Source organism: Buteo buteo, chromosome 4 (genome assembly GCF_964188355.1).
Source record: "Buteo buteo chromosome 4, bButBut1.hap1.1, whole genome shotgun sequence".
Classification (NCBI taxonomy): Eukaryota; Metazoa; Chordata; class Aves; order Accipitriformes; family Accipitridae; genus Buteo; species Buteo buteo.
In genome coordinates, this window is record NC_134174.1 from 2228627 (window position 1) to 2250806 (window position 22180).

Here is a 22180-nt window from a genome sequence, read left to right on the forward strand (position 1 = left end):
CCATCTGTTAAGTTAGCCCAAATCAGTTGCTTAACCTCAGGTTATAATCAGTGGAGAGAGGCAGTTCTGGAGGTCACCTGATCCATGGTAGGCTGGGATGAATTGCCTTGTAAGGATACCTGGTTTTCCTCCACTGCTGAAAGACTGAACCTAGAAGACTTCAGATTCTATCCCTAACATACTCCGCTTATGTAAAGTGTCTAAAAGCATAAACCTCAACCATTGCCTACCCAATATTCATTTTGAGATAACAAAAAGCCCAGCACGGAACAGTTTTGATGAAGTTAAATGTCATTTGGGTGGATTTCCTAAATAAATCGTAGAATGCCAGTCATCAACATTTGAAAAATCACTGAACATGCATATGAGATACAAGGTTTGCAGATAAACCTATCATGCCCATTTTTAAAAAATCAAGCATTTAAGATCCTTCTGGGTGGTAGTGGGCTGAAGTAACTCAAATCTTTCTGTGTTAATTAATTAAAATTCTCTTTAAATTATTCTTCAGAAGGAAATGTTCAAAAAATGGTGACTCATTAAACAGTTTCAATAACATCATTAAAAGAGGCAAATTTTGATGAGGTAAAATTAATAGCTTTTGCGTGCCATAAAGAACAGTGGAAACTATATGAGGCAATGAAAATGGTGTTATTAATGCTAATAGCAACCATACTATTAGTTAGTTTCCTGTCTTGTGCAATTGATGTACCTTTAAATGTCAACCTGAACACAGTGTGAGAAAAAGAATTCGTAGTGTCTTGAATTAAATCCTGTAAATGTACCTCGCAAGTGGGGAAAAATGAGAGGAAATGTTCAATTCCTGGTTTATATTTTTATTTCTTATTTTCTTAGATTTTTTTTTTTTCACATGCAGATCTGTCTTTGTTGTCAAAATGATTCATGAATTGACGGTCTTTTCAGTTAAGGACCCTGCAAGATCAATATCAAAAGTATTATGTATATATGGATTGGGTTTCAAAATTCAAATACAAATTAGTTGGATTGTATCATTGCACTTCCAGTGAAAACTCTGCTGCATAACAAAAGCCACTTATAACAGAGTACATGCAGTTCTGACTTACAGGGAGTTTCCAGCTGAGAGCTTAGAAGAATCTGTGGTCATAAAATCAGGCTGAGAGATATTAGCAAACCCTCCTGGGGCCTGGCAGTAGAAAAGCTGTGATGTAAGTAAAGATCCTCAAGGATAATCAAGCTGGAAAAGCTGCATACTCATCCTTATCTTATCCACTCAAGGGAGCACTGTTAGTTCTTTATGTACATGAGCACTAAATACTACAGAAGTGATACCTACATAAAGATAAACCCACCTAGAGATATTAAATAAGGCCTGAGGAGTACATTATCAATCAACATGTGAAAAAGTACTGGAATGAAACACCAAAGGAAAAGACGTCATCTTTTCTAATATTCATTTCTTGTAGTGTTGTAAGGTTTTCTGATTAAGCTTTAAAGGGATTGAAATTTAGAAAAAAAAAAAATTACCCATTCTTAGAAAAAGCTAAGATCAATATTAAGTATGCTACCTGGTTATCCTCTAGGTTAATCATCTCTAGTAGATCATGTTTCTCCAAGCCTTCTAGACTAGTTATTTTATTGCTAGATAGGTCCAGCTTCTGTAGAGTTTTCAAGCTGTCCAACCCAGTTATCTTCTCAATCTGATTAGAGCTCTAAGAAGAAATGAAAGCATATAAACTGTTGATAAAGTTCTACAGATGGAAAACAACATTCCTGAGGAAGAACAGAGTTCACTTTATTATTGAGAAACCTATTACAAATAGGCCTTTTATGCACTAGCCCCATCTTCATCTTGAGATGACATATTACAGCTTTCCATACTGCTCAAGGAAAAAAGAATCAACTATCTTCTGATTAACTTATCTTCAACTCACCTTGAATAACAGTGAGTGACAACAGCAATAAAAAGAGCTCTAGCATTCTTTTAAAGCTGATACTGGCTAAAGGATATTCTTGTCACTATCCAACTTAAAATTTAGAAAATAGATATGCACATAAAAGTATAGAATATATATACATAAATACATAGAATTTCCCTCTGTAATCATGGTTATATTTACACTTATGATTACAGAATAAATAATGAAAATATTAAGGTAGAACAATACAGTACTGTCTTCTTTGGACTACAGGCAGTCTATAAAAACATCTCTAAGATACACAAGTTCATCTTAATGCATACTAAGTGAAGGCAGACTTTATTTACTGTCAGTGACAGAAATATTAAAAAAAAACCAACAAACCCACCTTACTGGAAGTTCATCTAGACTCTAACACAAGAAATGACTCAAGCTTTTGAGGACTCGTAAACAACTATCATTGTTTTACATTCCTTCCAAACAAGGTACAAGAAAGAAGACCTATATTTATCAGTGGACACCAGATGGCTTCATTTCTCAGGGCCTCACAAATCATATACTTGTTTCTGCTATGAACTCCAAATAAGTATAACACGCTAGGTTCTGTACTCATCTTTGTCCCAGTGGCCACATGTACCCAGATGGCCTCTCAACATGATTCTTTCTGTATAACCTTGCAAGTTATATTTTTCCATCAGCATCACCTTGTGCTGAAAGCTTGGATGCCTCATATTCTATTAATAAATATTTAGGAACTATTGAAATAAATAAGCCAGTTGACTCTAATGTTAATCCAGTTGTCTGTCCTTGACATTTTTCCTGACTTTTAAATGTTTAATTAGGTTATTAATAGCATGGAGGCTCTCTCTTCTCTTCCTGTTCTTCGTCAGACCTCTGTTTAATAGGATACAGCTCAGAGCTCTAGTTGCAAAATGCCATGCAAGAGGTGCACATAAAATTCTATGAACAAAAGGGATTTGTGTAGAGATTCTTTTTTGTAAAGCATAAAATTCCTAAGAGACCAGTTCATTAGAGCTGCACTTCTTATTTTTTGCAAACATAAGCAGAAAAAAGGCTTTTTGGTATAGCTAGGCAGTATTTACAGTTTTTGAAGCCTTTCTTCCAAACTTCAGACCTCACAACTCTTTCAACCTAAAAAGCTCAAGGGAAAATGGAGAAGAAAGCTGAATCAATGGGAAGAGAGGGGATGACTGCTCCCATGAAAAAAGAACTGCATTTTATTCTAATTAGTAAAAGAAAATGCTATGCTAAAATCTGTCTATTTACATAATTTCCACATGACTATCTACTTTGCTAATTAAAAAAAGACAAGCAGTTGTATAAATAATCATATCAGTATGTAAGAACCAAAACTGAAGAACATGTTCATATTAATAAAGCTTAGCTGTTAACACAACCTCCAAAACATTTTACAGAGCAGATAACCATTACTAACAGAATTATTATTAGGCCTTTTAACAGATGAGGAAATCAGTGCACACAATGGTTGAGCGACTTATTGTAGTTCTCCCTGAAGAAAGTATTTAGAGAAAAGATCTTCCTGTCAGCTTAGATTGTCATTCTCCTATAGTTCATTTCAGAAATTTTAGACATGATTTTGCCAATCTGAGTTAATCTTATCCACTAAAAATGAGACAAAATTCAGTTTTATTGCCACTAAGGGCATAACTGAAAGCTATTGAAGGCATTATATATCTGAAATATATTAAAAATATGTTACTGAACACTATTTGAATATATTATTCAAAACATACTACTCTCCACTTTTAAATGTGAATACGTTTCCTGAATATCAAAGCAGTAATACGTATAAGGGCCAATGAGGCCTTGATGGGTACAGACCTTAGTTACTCTTTTCTATATCAATTACTACAGAACAGAAGAAAAATCTTTAAAATTTTAAAAGGATTGGAAAAGAATATTTCTATTCCTCAAAAGGGATCCATTTGCTTTATGTAAAATATTTATGTAGGTGCTTAAAACTAATGCAGCAAATATGAGCATATTTCTATGTATAATTTTTTGGTAGTAATTTTTAAAATCCCATTAAATACTTTTAAAGTGATTATTACAAAGTAAAACCTATTAAGAAGTAGCCTGTTGTATTTTATAGCAACTGAATTCATTAAAAATAGTTTTTGCGTGTGTTTCTGGGCAACCTCTATGTTGATGGCTCTTCCTATTAAGCATCTCAAAATTATTTAGAAGAAAGTATTGGTATTATTAAGGACATTCTACAAACACGGAACTGAGGAACACTGAGATAAATGCCTTCCCCAAGGCCTGTAAAAGAGCAAGATGCATGCAAACAAGTGTAGGCATTGACAGAGGTCTATATTTGGGCTAGTTATCCTTGACTGTCTTCATAACCAACAGAGAGAAGCAGGCACTTCCAAGGACTGATGCATCTTGTGTTAATGTAGACGTCAGCAGCTGGATCAGAATAATGAAGTATTTTAAGTGTCCATTTCTCTCCACTGGCTTTTGAGGCAGCAGAGAACAACTAGCTCAGGTGCAGCTGTCTGCAGAAATGTGAAGGCAGATAAGTTAAATCCCACTGAAGCATCTAGAAATATAACCTAGAAATGTATTTAAACAAATATACCCTACATATCTTAATGTAAAGCTGGCAATATAAAGCTTCCAATCTCATTACAAGATCCTTAAAAAATTAGACAAAGATCCTTTAATATGCAAATATCAGATTTGCATACTAAACTTGACTTGTTTTCTAAAATGAATGCAGGCTTCTTAGTCCTCACTTTTCCATCTCCTGTCCTAGCTCACTGCTACCATGAACACAAGTTTATGAGGAAACGTGTTTTAAAAAACCAATAATTCACCGTTTGTATTGTGGGACTTGCACAGTGAGTAACTTCTTACACATCGCCTTACACACCACAACAACAAAACCTACCCAGAGAAAATGCAAAATATCTTTGGACAAATTCAAAACCCAGCTGGACAAGGCCCTGAGCAACCTCCACTGAAGATGGCTCTGCTTTGAGCAGGAAGCCGGATCAGATGACCTTTACAGCTCCCTTCTAACCTATATCATTCTATAATCCCATATTACATAAAAAAATGTGTCCAGTATTACAAATATCTCTGAAAATTGTTATGTAATTACCTTCCCAGTTATTAAGGCATTAATATATTGATAAAAGACAGACAGGAAAGCAACTAGAATTACTTCTTCTTACCAGATTGAGTATTCTGATAGGTAAGTTCTCGAGGCCACTGATTGCAATGAGTCTGTTGTGTGACAAACTAAGATGAGTCAGACTGTGACACTTCTCTAGTCCTCTTATCTCCTCTATGTTATTATCTATACAGATGGGTTTGCATTTAAGGAAAATAACTGAACACAAAACCTTAGCAATAATTAGTTGCTAAATTAGCCGGTGCAGCTGAATGTTATGCTATGGGGAGCTGGACATTAAATGCCTCATGCTAAGGAGTTTTAAATCCCAGCTACTCACACCCACCCTTATTCTGGAACTTACTTTCTCCTTGTTTGACTGATACAACTTTTTGTAGGGCAGCAGGACAAGCGACACTGATCTAGCTAGAAATATCCTCCCCTCCTTTTTAGAGGGGTTTTTAACTCTGTTTCTGTGACCTGGTTTACAGTGCAGCCCTTTCAATCTGGCATAACCGGGCTGATGGCAAATCAAGAAAGTAGTGAAAATGAGGGAACAGGAGTGTGGGGAAGAAACTACTTCTGCCAGCATCTTGCAAAACTATGCTGTAAATCTCTGGTCTTCTTATTAGATGCACATATACAGGCTAAAACATAGGGGTATTTATGTCTTTGACTTTAACTGAACACTAGTCATGTTAGGTCAGCTGTAGAATACAGGCACATGGCTGATTCATCAGAGGCAGGTGTGATCTTTTTATGTTTACGGAGTACTTAACTCAACATGGCTCCAAACTGACCTTGACGTCCAAGCATCATACACAAATTATTCAAGTCATAACAGACAATAACACTATATGGAGCTATTTCACTCTAAATTATACCTGTTCTATACTGGCCATCTGTCCTGAAAGGGAAAGTGTATTTTAAATTAACATTAAAATCAAAAGCAGCAGTACAAGTAGTTAGGATTCCTCTTGGCAAACTTCAGCATTAACATAACTACCCAGATTCCTTAAACAAAGCATGTTTCCTTTGACAACGAGCCATCTCAGATTGCTCTCTTACAATGGGATGAACAACAGAGGTACCTAACTCTCTATCTCTGCACTGTACTGAAATCAGATAACTCTGATCCAGGCATCTAATTGTTTGGTGACTGAAGTTAGGCAAGAAGAATCGCACTCATATTATAAGTGTCCAAGCTAGAACTAGTTACACAAAACCCCAAGAAATGTAACTGAAAAAAAATAGCCAGAACATGCAGGACAAGAGAATGAACTCTGCCTGCAAAGAGGGGCAAGTGAATTTTCATTTATGTTTCTAGTCTTACCAGGCAGTGGACAAATTAGCAGGATTTTCTCTCAGTCTGAATGATATTGTAACCAAACAAAACGTAAGCTTAGCCAGGGACAACAGAATACTCTTTAACAGCTGTGACCTGACTTTGGTTTTTCCTAACTGCATTCCTACATAGGGACTTAACTGCATGCTACCTAAGTTCTACACTCACAGGCCTAGATGGGGAAGGTGAGGAGAAATGAGCTAGTAAGCACAGACTTATCTTTTTGTAGGACCTCACACTAGGTTGTCTCTGTCATTTTAGAAAAGAAACCAAAACCATCCACAGGCACTGACATTTGACAGATATTGATTTGCATACAAAAATGGGACTGCTTCTCTTTCAATTGAGGAGGCAAAGTTTTGGCGAGGAAAAAATACTGTTTAAGCCATCGGCATCAATATGAGGCAGCAAATTGCTCAGCACTAAAAACTAGTACAATCAGTTTTAGTCTTTTAATGACTCGCTATAATGCTTTGTCAGATATTATTGCCCAAGCTGTCTCCCTTTCTGGTTTGGGCAGTTTCCTCCTTGAAAACTCATTTATAAACCTGTCAGGTGTGCTTGTGTGTGCACCTGTCAGAAAAAAGTTACCATGACCCTACCATCTGCATCATTATTCACTTAAATATGGTAAGAAATGCTTAGTTACTGTCAACAAGAAATGCATGCCAAACATTTCTGCTACTGCATGATATTTAATATAGTATTTTCATTTACAACTACAAAGAACAGCTTGTTTTGTCTGCCATGTCTGCAGCAAGGAGTGCTTGACATGGGTTAGGAACAGTGCCACTTTGCTATTCTAAATTCTGCAATCATTTTCCTCTATTTCAGAGGGTCCTGTTGCAACTGTATGCATGAAACAGTTTTTCTCTCCATTTCAATGGCGTCTTCATTGACAAATGAAGAAATTGAACACAGCACGCTGCTGCATTGAAACTAAATGAAAAAATACTGATTCAGATCCACAATACAAATCTCTGATCTTTTTTCCTTTTCATTTTGCTGTATGGTTTTTGCTCTGCAATGGAAAATTAGAATCGCAAAGGGATAGTGTCTCAATGCCATTTTCTGACAAGAATCATGTCACCTGCACACCTTGTAAAATGTGTGAATAACGTAACCTGGACACCCTGCAAATGCTTTATCTACTCCTACATGAAAAAGGTATTGTATTAATATCATTTGGTAATGGGCTACTTCGAGGACAAGAGGCAGAGGAAACACTGCAACAGCCTGCTGTCTTCTCCTTTTCAGAGAGCAGAAAATCAAGATGCAATTTATGAAGCAAAGAATAAAGCTTCATGAGCCCTTGGGAAGCAATTGTAAGTAAGGCAGCATGTGAACATGAAACTCCAGAAGACCTTTCAGAAAAGCATAGGAGAATCTTTAGGGAGACTAAGAGTACTATGGACAGCCTTGTAAAAGTAAGCAATGAAGAAATTTAACCTGCAGGTTCATGTTCATCTGATTTTTGTCAGAACAGTGTTTCTAATTCCACAAACTGGGTACCACAGTGAGACTGTGGAAGGTGGGTAGAAGAACACCTTCACTCTGTGAACGTCCCTCAGCATACTCCAGGAAGTTTTCTCTCACTTAAAGATTCTCTTCATTGTCATTAAATGGCCTTGTCCTCCACAGAGCCTCTGCAGTCCCTGCATAATTAGCTACATCTAAGATTAAACAACATGCATGTTTTTCATTTAAGGGAGCTTAGTGTTCCAAGCTGACTTCCTATTAACCTTTTGTATATAAAAATACTGGGGTTATTTATTACCTCTGCCATGGAAAGACAGTGTGACATGTCACTTTTTCAGTTTTACATGATGCAAAGTGGAGGTTTTTGTGTTCTTCTAGCAGGCTAATACCTTACATGTATACACAAACAATTTTAACACCATGCATCTTAAGTAAGATCAGTTTCACCACCAGAATTACAATGTTTAATCTTGCTTCTAAAGACAAAACTGACATGAAGGAAAAATGCAAAGAAAACATGTATCTGTTTGAAGCAAACAGCTGTTCAAAAAGCAAGCAAGCAACTTTTCTCCCATTCAAGTTTCCATAAAGGATACAATCCAGCAAGAGTATAGTAAGTGACTGGTATGCTGACAAATCTTGCATTTTAGGTATTTGATTGTATGAAAAATCTACTTCCTAAAGAAAAAAGGAGACAAAAAGTTAGTTTTATCTCTTCAGCACTTACAGCTGTCTTGTGAAACTAATGGCTGTTACATTAAACTTGCGATCAAGGGTGTGGAAGAAATAAGATCATTAATATTAATATTGGGACATAAACAGAAAGGTTTTTTTTTATGACACATAGAACTCACATTTCAGGAACTTCCAAAACTATAATTTCTTCCAACAACATTATCATTAATGGTCCTGTAATTATTCATAGATATTAAAAAACTAACAGAGAAGACAGAGAAACACATAGAGGTCGTATTTCAAAACAGCCTCCTGCTTTTTGTAACCCAAAGTGGGCTACAGGAAAACAACAGCAAAGGGAAGACTAGCACACAGCCACACTTTAAGTACATGTTTCACAATAACGATTGGCACCAGTCAATCTGAAAGGCAGTGTCGTGGTTTAACCGCAGCAGGTAACTAAGCGCCATGCAGCTGCTCGCTCACTCCCCTCCCCGCAAAATGGGATGGGTGAGAGGAGCTCAAGGAAAAAGGTAGAATTTGTGGGTTGAGATAAGAACAGTTTAACAGGACAGAAAGGAATAAAATAATAATGATAGTAATAACAATAATAAAATGACATTAATAATAATAAAAGGATTGGAATATACAAGTGACACACAATGCAATTGCTCACCATTCGCTGACCGACACCCAGTTAGTTCCCAAGCAGCGATCCCTCCCCACCCAACTCCCCCCAGTTTATATACTGGGCATGACGTTACATGGTATGGAATACCCCTTTGGCCACTTTGGGTCAGCTGCCCTGGCTGTGTCCCCTCCCAATGTCTTGTGCCCCTCCAGCCTTCTCGCTGGCTGGGCATGAGAAGCTGAAAAATCCTTGACTTAGTCTAAACACTACTCAGCAACAACTGAAAACATCAGTGTGTTGTCCACATTATTCTCATATTAAATCCAAAACATAACACTATACCAGGTACTAGAAAAAAAATTAACTCTATCCCAGCTGAAACCAGGACAGACAGGAACTGATCCCACTAAAGGTCTGATGAATGCAACAAGCAAGGAAGAAATTCTAGCTACGTTTACTTCTGCCTAGAACAGTTAGCTGTACGATACACCTTCCCATGGCACGCAAGGGTTCAGAGCGTGAAAGAAAGTAGAAGACTGAAATGTGCAGTGTAAAATGCCCAAACATTTGGAAAAGCTCTTAAAATGTCAAATGAGGTAAGAAAGAAGAATAAGGCAGGCACAAAAATTCGCTTTTGCACATGTCCGAATACAATGTCTAAATTAGATATAGAAAATGGTTTTGAGTTTAAACCTATAAAATGCAGTTTTTGCAACTTACCTTGAGATTTTTAGGTGGTTTAAAAACGAAATATGTAGTCAATTCATTGTTGGAAGCATTCAGTTCTAGTAAGTGAGGCATATGACTGATACAAGAAAGATCTAGTAACAAAACAAAATGTCAAATCCTGTACATGAACGCATACATAAACACAGAGATCATCATGTCAAAATTCGGTAATTATGTCCAATAGCAATCAAGAATCAATTTGTAGTTACACATTCAGAAAGAGATGTTATAAATGCAGAAATCAGATATATTAACAACTTCTACTAGAAAAAAAGATGGTTTCTAAACCATGAAGAATAAATATTCAAGTTCTACAGTAAATTTCCATTATGTCAACTGATTTGTCTATAAGCCAGAATAGAGTTTTATATTCTAGCTACCTCTAGAAAGACAGAGAGACTCTGTCCTAAGTTATTAATTAGTGGAGAAAAGTATTTAGGCCACTACTGAAGACTAAATGACTAGTTGCTATGGAAAAGTCCCTGCTCTGTTCAGACATAGCCTTCACAGACAAACAGTAACAATGAGCACAGAGAAGTGCCACCTTACAAAAGTGCTGCTATTTTTCAACTCCAGCACCTCAAGTGAAATGAACTTCAAAGAAATAATGCAACAGGTTGCCCACCACAGCTTATTTCTTTTGATGCTAAATTAAAAAATGCATTGAGGAGTGCGAGGGAGAGGGAAGGAGTAGAAGATGATGGAGTTTACCCCAGTCTCCATTTGTTACCTCTCTAAATCTGACATCTAATTTTTTACATTTTGTCACCAATGGGAAACCTTGACAAAGGAAAGCCCAAGGCTGGGAAAAACGTACCAGACATAACTTTGAATATTATGACATCTGCATATGTAAAATCTCAACCTTAACCTTGTATTGGCATGCTTGCTTACATTTTATCTTTGGATAATAAACTGGACAATAATCTCAATGTTCCCACTGATAAACACATGCTGGTGCAGCTGTCTGAATGGTCCATACATCATTCTCAAGAAGATCTAGCCATCGCCTCATTCTGTAGAGCTGGAGTAGTTACACCACTAAAATGTAGACCAGGCTTTGTGATACTAAAGCTATACGGTACAGTGCATTTCTCATCTTAAATGATTTCACAACCCAAGAATTTACTAGTGTATTTACTACATACCATTAATTTTATTATATGAAAGTTCCAGCTTCTGTAGGTGAACGTATCTGGAGAGAATGCTAATGTCACTTAACTCACGACCCTGGAAAAATAAAGCACAGAGACTTTAATAACTAGCTGTATAACCTCAGCCACTCTTCCAAGAGCTACACAGTAGCAGAAGACATTGAAGAGATGCCCCAAGGTCCCTCCAGCTGATGCGTCAGAACAGGGTGACATACATAGAAAGTGATGTTAGACCTGCAGACCAGTCACATATGGAGAAAATGTCCAAAGAAAACTTTAAAACACAACCAGGAGAGATAGCTGTAGCTAGGAAAAATGCCCAAAAAACAAGGCTGCACAGAAAAGGGAGTGGCAGCAAGTAATCTTTAAAAAAAAAATAACCATTTTCACTTTCTGAAGGGACAACAAACACAGCATTCTCAGATGTTTAGCACGTTCCTCTATTTTTTCTCCACCTGACTGAAGCAAGAAGATACGTTTTCACACCCGAAAACTGGGTAAGGAAAAATCTTACTGCTGTTGCTACTAAGTGAAAAAACCAATACCAATATGGCAGTTGTCAGCAGGAGCCATGCCGTGTCTTTTCAAAAGTCCCATGTACATGAAATGGCATTGACAGGTAAAGACAAAAATCTGCCTCTTGATATTTTTTTACTAGACCAACTATTTGCTGTTAAAAAGAATAAATCTTTGAGCACAGAAGCACTTCACAATGATGTTCTTTGCTTATACTTACTGAAAGCGACAGATTAAGATAAACGTATTCAACACCAGGGGCTGAACGCCCGAGCTTGTGGAGACCCTCAGCCACAGTGTCTTCATCCAACACTCCATCAAACTGACCCTACAAAATACCAGAAAGAGGGGGCAGGGAGAGGAATGGATTAAGGGGAGATTTATGAAACTAAATTCCACACTCGGTAGAATCTGGGGACTGCTTGGGATGCAGTCGGGACCAGAGTTTAATAAAAGTCCTCAATCAAATGCTGCTTTCAGTGCTCCATCACCTTACTAAGGCACTACACATTAGGAAAAATGATGAATGCAGCCCTCAAAACAGATAAATAGAAACATGTCACGTACTAGTTCTCCACATTTAAAAAGGTTCAACAGTTTTTTGTTAGGATTTTTTTTACCTTCTGGTTTAAATGCACAGCTCTAAACAGGACCTGTTTCTAGAGATGTTGAGCCATGAAACTCACATTGATTATGGATGTTAACATCTTAGCAAATCAGCACTAACATAACCCCAGTGTTGCACCCCAATATGCACATTATTGGAGGCCCTTTAAATTTGTTCAGCATGAGCAGCTAGTGCTACTCTTCAGAGAACAATCTTTGCCAAAGAGGGTGCTTGACAGATGGCACTAATGAACCACTGCATAGGTTTAATGAGAAAATAAGCCAATGGCTTGTGAAATTCCTATGAGCTTGGAGAAGTCACACAACAATTGCTAATCTAGGGACCAAGATAAATAATGTTTCAAGTGGTAATCATCTAAATTTTAGCACCTACATGTTATAGCAATGGAGACTATGGATGCATTTCCACTAGGTAAAAATATGAGGTGATAATGCTGTGGCAGTGCATACTTTAGAGCCCAGCAGAGCAGGCAGAACAAATTCACTTGGGTCCAGGGGCTTACTGAATCTCAGGTCTGGGCATATAAACAGGAAATGAGTTTAATTTGGCAATCCATATGCCAGCTTATCCTTAGTCTTTATATAGCAAGGAGAAAGGGGCAATCCAAAACTAACCTGGACACCAGAGGGATGGAAGGGAGCTTAAAAAAAGGCAGAAATGAGGGGTGAGGGGAAACAAACCAAACCAGCTTTTCCCCTTTTGGGGAGAAAGGATAAATCACCACCTGGTGCCCTCATCGACTCTCCCCTTCTTTCCCCCACAACTACACTGAGTGATGAGGGGGGGAAAGGGCTTTTCCCTTAAAAGCACACCCCTCCCCAAATAGCTGGGGGGCACTGAACTAAACCTCTGTGCGCCGTGACTCCTCTTCGTCATCGGCCTCCTGCTTGTCCTCTTGGTGAGGCAGGCTGAGCTGTGGCTGCCGCAGGCTTGGCCCGTCCTGGGGCAGCTCCCCGGGGATCCCCTGAGAGAGGTGCTGCGGGGGCTCATGAGAAGGGGGAAGCGGCTCGCTGAGCCCGCCCTCTCCCTGCTTCTCCTCGCACCCCGCCATGAGCTGTAATGAGAAGCGAGGACGCGGAGAGAGCTGCGCTACCGCTGCGTTCGCACTCGACCGTCACCCCTCAGGACGGGCCGCCGCCATCTTGTTGGCTCTCCTGTCGTCGTGGAGACAAGAGAAGCGCCACACCCCCTGCGGGGAAGGGGATTCGCGCCGGCCAGCCAATAGAAAAGCGACGGGTGGCGCGGTGCAGGATGGGAGTTGTAGTTCTCTGCGTGGGGCTCGCAGCGGCCGCCGGGCCGCAGAGCTTGCTGGGAGTTGTAGTCCGCCCGACTGGCGGTCTCCTCAGCCGGTGCCCTCCCGCCTCACAGAGATGCTTGTGTGACTGAAGGCACCGCATGCCCCCCCTCACACAACGCCTTCGCCTTTTCTCTCCCCCCCCCCACCCTTCCACAGCAGGGGAAGGGGTGTGTTGGCCTCCGTTTGTGTGTTCCAGGTGAGGATGCAAAGTCCATCCTGTCAGACAAATGATCTCCAGGGCACCGTTACCCAGCCACAAAGCCCCCGGCCAAGATGGGCTCTGTGCAAGATGGTGGCTTTGCTCAGTGGCACCATAACAAGACAAAGGGCTGTGCAGACAGCCTGCAGCCCTGACTTCTAGTCAGCTGTTTTAGTCACAGGCCAGGCAGTCCTGGTCTTCCCAGTTTTTGGGTGGGAGGACTGGTGACATTGATTGTTCATACTGGGAGTCACAGCCATCTGCTGGGGTGAGGGGCTGGGGCTGTTTGAAATGGTGAAGTAATGTGTTTCCTTAAGAAAAAAAGCACATATTCAGAACTGGTGGAAAAAAATCTATATAATTTTGCTGGAAACATTTGGGAAATAATAAGAGATCAGGCTGTCACAGTGGGGGAAAGTAAAATGACAGCTTTTGAATTATCTTTGCTTGTTGTCCTCATTTGTTTGGTTTTTTTTATCACCACAAAAGCCTGACTGCTTCCACAGTCAGGCTTGTGAGGTGCGTGCACCCGTCTCAGCACGCAGTGCACCCATGGGTGACAGCTGCTGGAGCGGGTGCTGGTGCTGCAAATTCTCCAGGACGATGGTTTTGTTTAGCCCTGCAAAGCACTGCTGCACTTTGTTAAAATTACTGATTTGTTAGCATTCCTGTGTGAGGAAAGAGAGAGCTCATCACACCACATGTCAGGGGAAGAAATAAAAATCCCCAGAAGTAGCCAACAAAAAGCTTTGGGCCACAGAAAATGTCTTACAGATACCAAGCCACTCTTACTATAAATCTTAAGTAAAGGTGCTAAAGATATTTGAGTTTTCTGTGAGCGGGTTTTATGATTAGTTGAGTTGTGCACAGTAACCTCTTGGCTCCAGTCATGCCCTGTGGCAGCAAGTTCTACAAGTTCGTTAGTGCAGAGTAGAAAATGAACATTAGTTGTTTTCTCTCATTTTAGGCTCTCCCGTTCCCAGTCCATCATCTACCTTTCTTCTTACATTGCAGAACAGGGTAAAATGAGAAAGTAAAGCCAGAAAATAAAGGAGGGGAGGAAGACAAGTTGTGACAAGCCATGTCCAAATACAGGTCCCTGCAAGATGATAAACACTGGGAGAGCACTGCTCCATGTGGTAAAACAATTTAATGTTGGGGATGGGGGATCCTGGTTATTGCAGTGGGTCTCCAACATGGGTCATGACAGCCAGATGAGCCTTGAGAGTCTTGAAATTCTGGGTTTCAATGTCACATAATTGCCTTCTCTGTGTTCATAAAATGACAGCCGTCTTTGACTGCAATGGCTATTGCTTAAAAAAAATAAAAAGAGGAAGATATAAAAACTCCTTATGGACATTATCCACTGACTTTTATCTTTGTGCTTCAGGGAAACATTATGATAACTGCAATAAAGCTACCCCAAATTACCTTCCTTCATTATCTCGCTGGCCATAAATGTTAAAACCCTTAATGGGATTTACTCCTTTTCCACTAAGCAACCCATGCCTTCTCCCACAGCCCTCTGGGCACAGAGGCTGCCCTGCAAAGGCTCTTCTCCAGATGGTGCATGTCTAGGACTGTGTTCAGGCATGGGCAGCAAACCAAGGGCTGGAGAGGTCAGGAAAGGATGGAAAATCCTGAAAGGAAAGGCGGGATCATATCTAGAAATATGTTTTGGGAGGCCTTTGGATTTTTTGTGACCTAGGAGAACAATTTCTGACTCACCAGAGCTACAAAGCCAAGCAGGAGCTGCTCGAGGACAGCAGCTACTTACTCTCAATTGTGCTGCTGTAGCTGTTTCAAGCTTTAATGATCTCCAGGTGTTGTGGTTTAACCCCAGTCAGCAACTAAGCACCACGCAGCTGCTCGCTCACTCCCCGCCCCGGTGGGACGGGGGAGAGAATCGGGGGAAAAAAAGTAAAACTTTTAGGTTGAGATAAGAACAGTTTAACAGGACAGACAGGAAGAAACTAATAATGATAGTAATAACAATAATAAAATGACTTGAATATACAAAACAAGTGATACACAGTGCAATTGCTCACCACTGATGCCCAGTCAGTCCCTGAGTAGTGATCTGCCCCCCCCGCCCCCTTGGCCAGCTCCCCCAGTTTATATACTGGGCATGACATCACATGGTATGGAATACCCCTTTGGCCAGTTTGGGTCAGCTGTCCTGGCTGTGTCCCCTCTCAACTTCTTGTACCCCTCCAGCCTTCTTGCTGGCTGGGCAGGAGAAGCTGAAAAGTCCTTGACTTTCGACTAAACGTTACTTAGCAACAACTGAAAACACCTGTGTGTTATCCACGTTATTCTCATACTAAATCCAAAGCATAACACTATACCAGCTACTGGAAGGAAAATTAACTCTATCCCAGCTAAAACCAGGACACTAAGATATTCTTTTTCTCAAAACCATACTGTTTTATAGTCGGCATCTGCAGATTTTGCCTTCTGCAAACAGAGAAAGTCACTTTTTTTGATGTGAACCCTGCACTCCCTGACTGCAGGATTATCAGCACCTGCTCCCCTCCTGTGCTGGGACTCCCTGTGACCACAGGACATGGGTGTCAGCCCCCACGTGCCCTCCTGGCAGCCCAATGCCATAGTGCACGGGTGAAACAACTGCTGCCTGTCCCCACCACACACCTGCAGTGTCAAGTCACACATTGGGTTGCAAATGGCACAGGAGGGCTGAACCCCACCTGACCAGTCAGTCTGCTCTGCAGCACTGGCTCCTTCGTGGAGCCTTACACTGCACGGACCTCTTTGAAACAGCTTCTGCTGCGTAAAACACTGCTGCAATGAAACAGGACAGTCCTGCTGTCTCTTTCAACCGGCATGGGGGTTTTCTTACTGTGCCTTCCAAGTTCTAAAACAGAGAGCAAATAGGTCACCCCCATAGAAGGTGGGACACCTTTTACCCAGCTGAGTTGCAGAAACATCTATCTTTAGCTGGAGCTTGTTCAAAGGACTGTTAAGGGGCTTCGAGCTATCTGCAAGCTGGGCAAGCTTTGTGCTATGGAAAGGCTATGAGGTTTTAGAGAGAAGAAAACCTGCAGAGAACCTTTTATTCTAGATCACAACTTTGGCTGAGTCTGACATCCTGCAACCACACAAGGAGGAGCACCCTGCCTACCGAGCCAGGTTGCTACTGCAGCCAGAAACACCTACAGCAGCAGAGCCCTACCAGGACCTGGTACGACTCACGTGGCTTTCCTGTCACTCAGCTAATGGCTGTTCGAGATTTGGGGCAGAAGGGGATAATTTGGAGTCTTGTGATTGCTCTGGAAGCTCCATCATCTGTGGTGGGGGGCAGTGACAGCCACCAAGTGCAGATACTGCCTGGCAGAACTGCCCGCCCCCGCCCCAGTTTGAGGGTTGCACAGAGTGTGTGTTAGGACAGAGAATACCGCTGCAGCTCATGCAAAGCACAGTAGTTACATTTGGCTGTGGCTGGGCTTAAATCCCTTTGCATGCATGTACATATATACATTTTTTTTACTGTCCAGTGCTCTGCCTTTGCAACTGGAAGCCAGCCAAATACCTCACTATTCCCCAGACTCTGCATAGGCAGGTTACCATCAAATGAATGGCGAGCAGATGGGTGGCGTGAAGGCAGCTGAGATGCTCGGATTAGCATGCTGTAGGTTTACGGGAAGATACTTGCCTGAGCTCCAAGCTCTCCAAGAGGCAAAGGCCACACGTAATCAAATTAATAGCTAGCTGGGCAGCTTGTCCGTGTAAGACGGGGCTGGAGATTTCATGGGAACAGATGATAGAAAAAGGGCAGGTCCAAATACAGTTTACATGGACTGCCATCGAGCTTGGAGCAGAGCCAGCAGGGCTAATGAGTTCTCAGCATGGAAGTGTCCCAAAGTTTATTTCCTACCATCTGGAAAATGCCTGCCCTTCCACTGGGATTTGTGATGATTCAGACAGGAGAAGGGATTATTAAAACCTCAGAAACACACTTGTCCTCCCTCCCTGTCTCCCCCCACCCCATCTGTTTGGCTTGGCAGTGCAGGGACCGGCTGCCTGCTCATGAGCTCTGAGGCAGAATGGCTCCTTTAAGACCCCTCTCCACAGGGTGAAATTAGCCTTATGTGTTTTGGGCTGGAGACAGATCGTTCCTGAACAGGGGCATTAAAAAAAGCAGCAGACTTGGGGAAACAAAACGCCTAGGTGGTAATGTTAATTTTTATGGACACAGAAAATAGTTGGGGTGGTGAGAAATGTCACCCCAAACCTCCTCCTTCCAGTGCCACATCCCTGGTCCAGCACAGCACATCCAGCCAGGGGATTACCCAGGCCATGTTCTCCTTCCCTAGCATGAAGGACGAAAATTGAGCTTCTTCCTGCAGAAATCACACAGTGAAAATTACACACTGAAAGCTAAGCATGGCCATCCCAAAAGACTGACAGCTGTTTGTCCATCTTCCTCCAGAAACCATGTTGGTTTTTATGCCTTATCAACAATTTGCGGCCTTCCCTCTGCCTTGTCTTCATCCCTCTGTGTCCCCAGCAGCTGCTGTCACTTTTCAGCTCCAGCTTCTCCATGGTCCTGGGTGGGTACCGTTTCCTGGAAGGGTTTGGTGTTCCCACCCCCAAAATGTTACCCTGCCCTCCTGGTCTGCTTCATGATTGTGCTCATCTGGCCAGTCCTGGAAAGCAAGGCTGGCCAGGAACGTTGGAGAACCCATTCATTGGCAGCTGCCCCATACCTCCATGGAGAAGGGTCAAATCTGAGGGGCGGTGCACAAAGTTGTGGGCTTTGAAGTTGTCAGGTAAGGGGTGTGGGGTGTTTAGCAGCAATTATGTTTATGTAAATAATCTTCAAACACCACCCACCAGCTGCTCTTTATTAACACTTCCACAGCGTTAGATTCAACTATAGCCCATGTGCTGTGCAGGCAGCCTTCACTACCACGGGGCAAACGCGTGCCAGACCACGCTCTTCATCTCATCGCACATGTGGCATTGAGAGGGTGGTGGTGGGTGCTGGAGCACGTGGTGGTCTCAGCCTCCAGGGAAAGGGCTGTGCTTGCATCTTCATGCAGCTTATCTACAAGCTGTCTGATTCCTTTGGTACCTCTCCTGTTTGGAGATCTTTGTACCAGCCTGCCTTGCTCCTCTGTATCTGCTTGCAACCAGCTCTCCTGGCTCACTGCATCACTTTTAGTCAAAATTTGGGGAGACAAATCTGCAGCACAGCTGCACAAGGAACCGTTCTGTTGGAATGAGCAGGCACAGATGGCTTGGGGGAGGAAGGTGACAGAAAAGCCTGAGCACCGTGGTTTCATGGACTCCCAGTGGCCATCCCTGAACACGCAGGTCTGCAGGGTGCGGGGCTTCACGTTGTAACACAGCAACTTTTGTCCTAGCAGCAGGAGCCCTTACTCACCTGAGCAGCCACCTTGGCCACCATGGGACTTTGTACCAACTGCCTCTTTGTGGCCACTAGGTCTATGGAGAGGAGGGAGCATCTGCTCGTGCTGCTGCAGAAGATCTGTCAGGTCCCATGTCACCATCTGTCTCCAGATTTGGCCAGCCATCTGTAAGGTGTCCCCTCCAGTCCCATGTTGTCATCCCTGTGCCCAGACCACTCTTACTCAACCTTTCCCTACTCCATGTCCTCCACATAGCAGGGGTGACCCCGCTGTGGGAGTCAGTGGCTGTGTGCCCAGGGACATCTTGGCGTCCTCCCATCCAAACTCTCTGCATTCCGTAATGTGGACTCTCTTGATCCACTAAAGGGAGGGGGGAGGATGGCACAAGGGGTTGTCTCTGGTTGCCCAGAGCTTTTGGGGTAATCTACTCACGTTTAAGGAATCATTAAAAACACAGGAGCTGTTCAAAGAGTGTCCTTCTTCTGTAATCAGCTGGGAAAGAACTAATCATGCAGATGAGGGACTTTTACAGTTCCCCTAAATGCCCGGGCTTCTCTTCTGAGTGATTAATGAGCAACAGCTCAGTACGCCAGCTCAGTTATTCACAGCCTCATCTGACACATTCCTGCTCTTCATGTGAGAAGGGGGATTTCTGGATGCACCAAGGAGAGATGAATCTTCTAGGCCAATGTTCGATCAAGGGAAGGAGAATGGCTGTCTGGTAGCCAGGAAGGTAAAAGGGCAACCCACATCACACCCAGCCAGGCCCAGTGGAGGTCAGTGGTTTGAAATAGATTCAGCCCCCAAAATGTGTCTCAAAGAGCCCTCACTGCACTCAGCTTCTCAAGCTGAAAGCTTGAAGAAGGGGATGGAGCAGTTCAGGCAGGCAAGAAGTGACTCCAGCTGTGCTAGTGAAAGAAAACTTGTTAATTTCCTCACTGCTGAAGAGTCTGATGTGACACAGAGGGTGAGAGATGTTTCCCCAGACATTCAATCTCATGTCACATTTTGAACGGTGCTTGGCTGTGGTGAGAAATGTTCCCCAAATTCTCCTAGCTCTGGAACAGCAAACACTGAACGGAGCATTAAAAAAAACCACCCCAAACCAGAACTGAAGCTCTAAATCAGCAGTTATTATCCTAATAAAACCTTCCCACTATTGACAGAGGGAGCATTTCATACTCAGAAGTGTTAATGGCAAACGCTGGCCTTAAATACATTGATTTACTATTCAATTATAAAAACAATCAGCTCCCAAATACATGCCACATGCAAAGCAGATTTATAGGCAGCCCTAGCACACTGATAGCTCTTTGCACTTGCAAAAGCCCCATGCAAATTCACTCGGTGATTCGCCAAGAAGCACCAAGCAATAAAAGGACCCAGCTGGATGTAGAGAAGAAGGGAAAACCTGAAATGCTGCCTTGGTGCCCCTGAGTATGAAGAGAAGCGAGGTGTAAAACAGGCATCTTGCATGCTGCTCAAATCATGCTTAACGCAGCTTTGCAGGTCCTAGTTTTCATGGTGATGGCATACAGGTGTGAGTCTGTTTGACACCTTCCCTTCAGCTCATTCCTATGGCTGTGTTACTGGTATTCAGCCTGCTGGGAGCACAGCCAAACTCCTTAAAACAGTTCCCTGCAGCCAGTGGCTTGGGTTCACTCATTTCCCCTTGATCCTCTGGTGTTTCTCGATGCGGCTCCCTGAGATTTTCCACTGGGGATTTGCATGGGGTTGCGTGTGTATGTGTGTCACATCAGAGGTGGCTGCCTTGAATTTGGAGAAGTCCCCATGTGGGGACAGCTGCCAGCACCCAGTATGAGCAAAGCAATAGTCTTAAAAGTCTTGGATGAGGGGTCAGAGGGGCTTGGGGAAGCCCAGGTCTCCCTCGTTAGCTCCCTGTCTTTCCGACAGTCTGAGCCCACTGGGGACTTTGCCCATGAGGGCAAGGTGGCAGCAGACCCCCCTCCTAACATCTGTCCCAACCAGCAGATGAGATCTCCGTTACTTCAGCTCCAACACCCTGTCTGCACCTGACCCCTCGTATCTCAGAAACTCTGCTCTCCTCTGGTCCCTTGCGGGTCGTGGTGGGATGTGCCACCAGCCAGGGGACCAAAAAGGCACCATGGGGGATCAGAGACACCCTGAAGGCTGTCCTTTAGCGTGAGGGGACAAAGACCGTGACGGGCAATCCTGCTGGAGAAGTACTGTAGATATATCACGAGAGACCTGATGGCTGGTTATTGCAGAGCTGGTGGAGTTGGCTATATTCCGAATCACGAAGCCACTGCAGTGTTGTGTGTTGCTGCTCGTCATTGCAAGGTGTTTTTAATAGGGCAGGGGGCCAGCAGACAGCACAGCTACCGCGGGAAGGAGAGACCTGTGGAGGGGTATTTCATCTCCAGGCCAGTTCCTCTTGCATCTTCCCCTTGACGACCAGGAAAACACAATTTGCACAATACAAATCTCACCAGTTCTCCATCAGTCTCTCTTGTGGATCCCCTGGATTTTAGTCCCTGTACCACTCAGCTCAGGCCTGGCTTGCTTGTGCTTGTCAGAGTCCAGCGACGGAGGGGGGACTTTGCCAGGAGCGAGAGCAGTAGCTTTGCCTCAGCTGGGTGGCAGAGGCATGAAAAATAACTGTGATATTCATGCAAGTCACCGCAGGCCTTTGGAAGTGCTCAGCACTAGGGTCGGGATTCAGGCTGCTTTCTATTTCTCTTTTCTTTTCCCCAGACCTGCTTTCACCGCTCCAATTGTCAGAGGCACAATGATGGCTGGGCACCACTGGATGAGCACACTGAGCTGTAGCAGCGGAGGGAGCGATTTGTCTGTGCCAAATATATTTCATGCTGCAACTTGGTAGAGGAAATTACAAACACTGAAGTCCAAGGCCCTCACAGTCCAATTTTCTCCACTGATTGCCACTGTCCCTAAGCCTAACAGAGTAAATAATGAACACCGATGCAATGAACTTCCCAATAAATCGCTCCTGATGAATTTCACACAGGTCATCCAAAAGCAAATTTAATGATTGTATGCTGGCTGCAGCTACCTAATTTTTTTTTTCCTGGCT

At 42.7% G+C, this 22180-nt stretch overlaps 1 protein-coding gene across 2 annotated transcripts in view; it reads right to left on the minus strand.

Annotated features, from left to right (window-relative positions):
* The window catches only part of LRGUK (leucine rich repeats and guanylate kinase domain containing), a 53676-nt gene extending 40307 nt beyond the window's left edge, over window positions 1–13369 (minus strand). For both annotated transcript variants that reach the window (XM_075024591.1, XM_075024590.1), the window contains exons 1-7: window positions 13063–13369; window positions 11808–11915; window positions 11066–11147; window positions 9909–10009; window positions 8479–8560; window positions 5120–5244; window positions 1545–1688 (exon numbers count right to left, since the gene is read on the minus strand). In XM_075024591.1, coding sequence (XP_074880692.1) covers window positions 1545–1688; window positions 5120–5244; window positions 8479–8560; window positions 9909–10009; window positions 11066–11147; window positions 11808–11915; window positions 13063–13266 — 846 coding nt within the window. In that variant the 5' untranslated portion in view covers window positions 13267–13369. The remainder of the gene's footprint in view (window positions 1–1544; window positions 1689–5119; window positions 5245–8478; window positions 8561–9908; window positions 10010–11065; window positions 11148–11807; window positions 11916–13062) is intronic.
* Between the last annotated feature and the right edge of the window lie 8811 nt (window positions 13370–22180).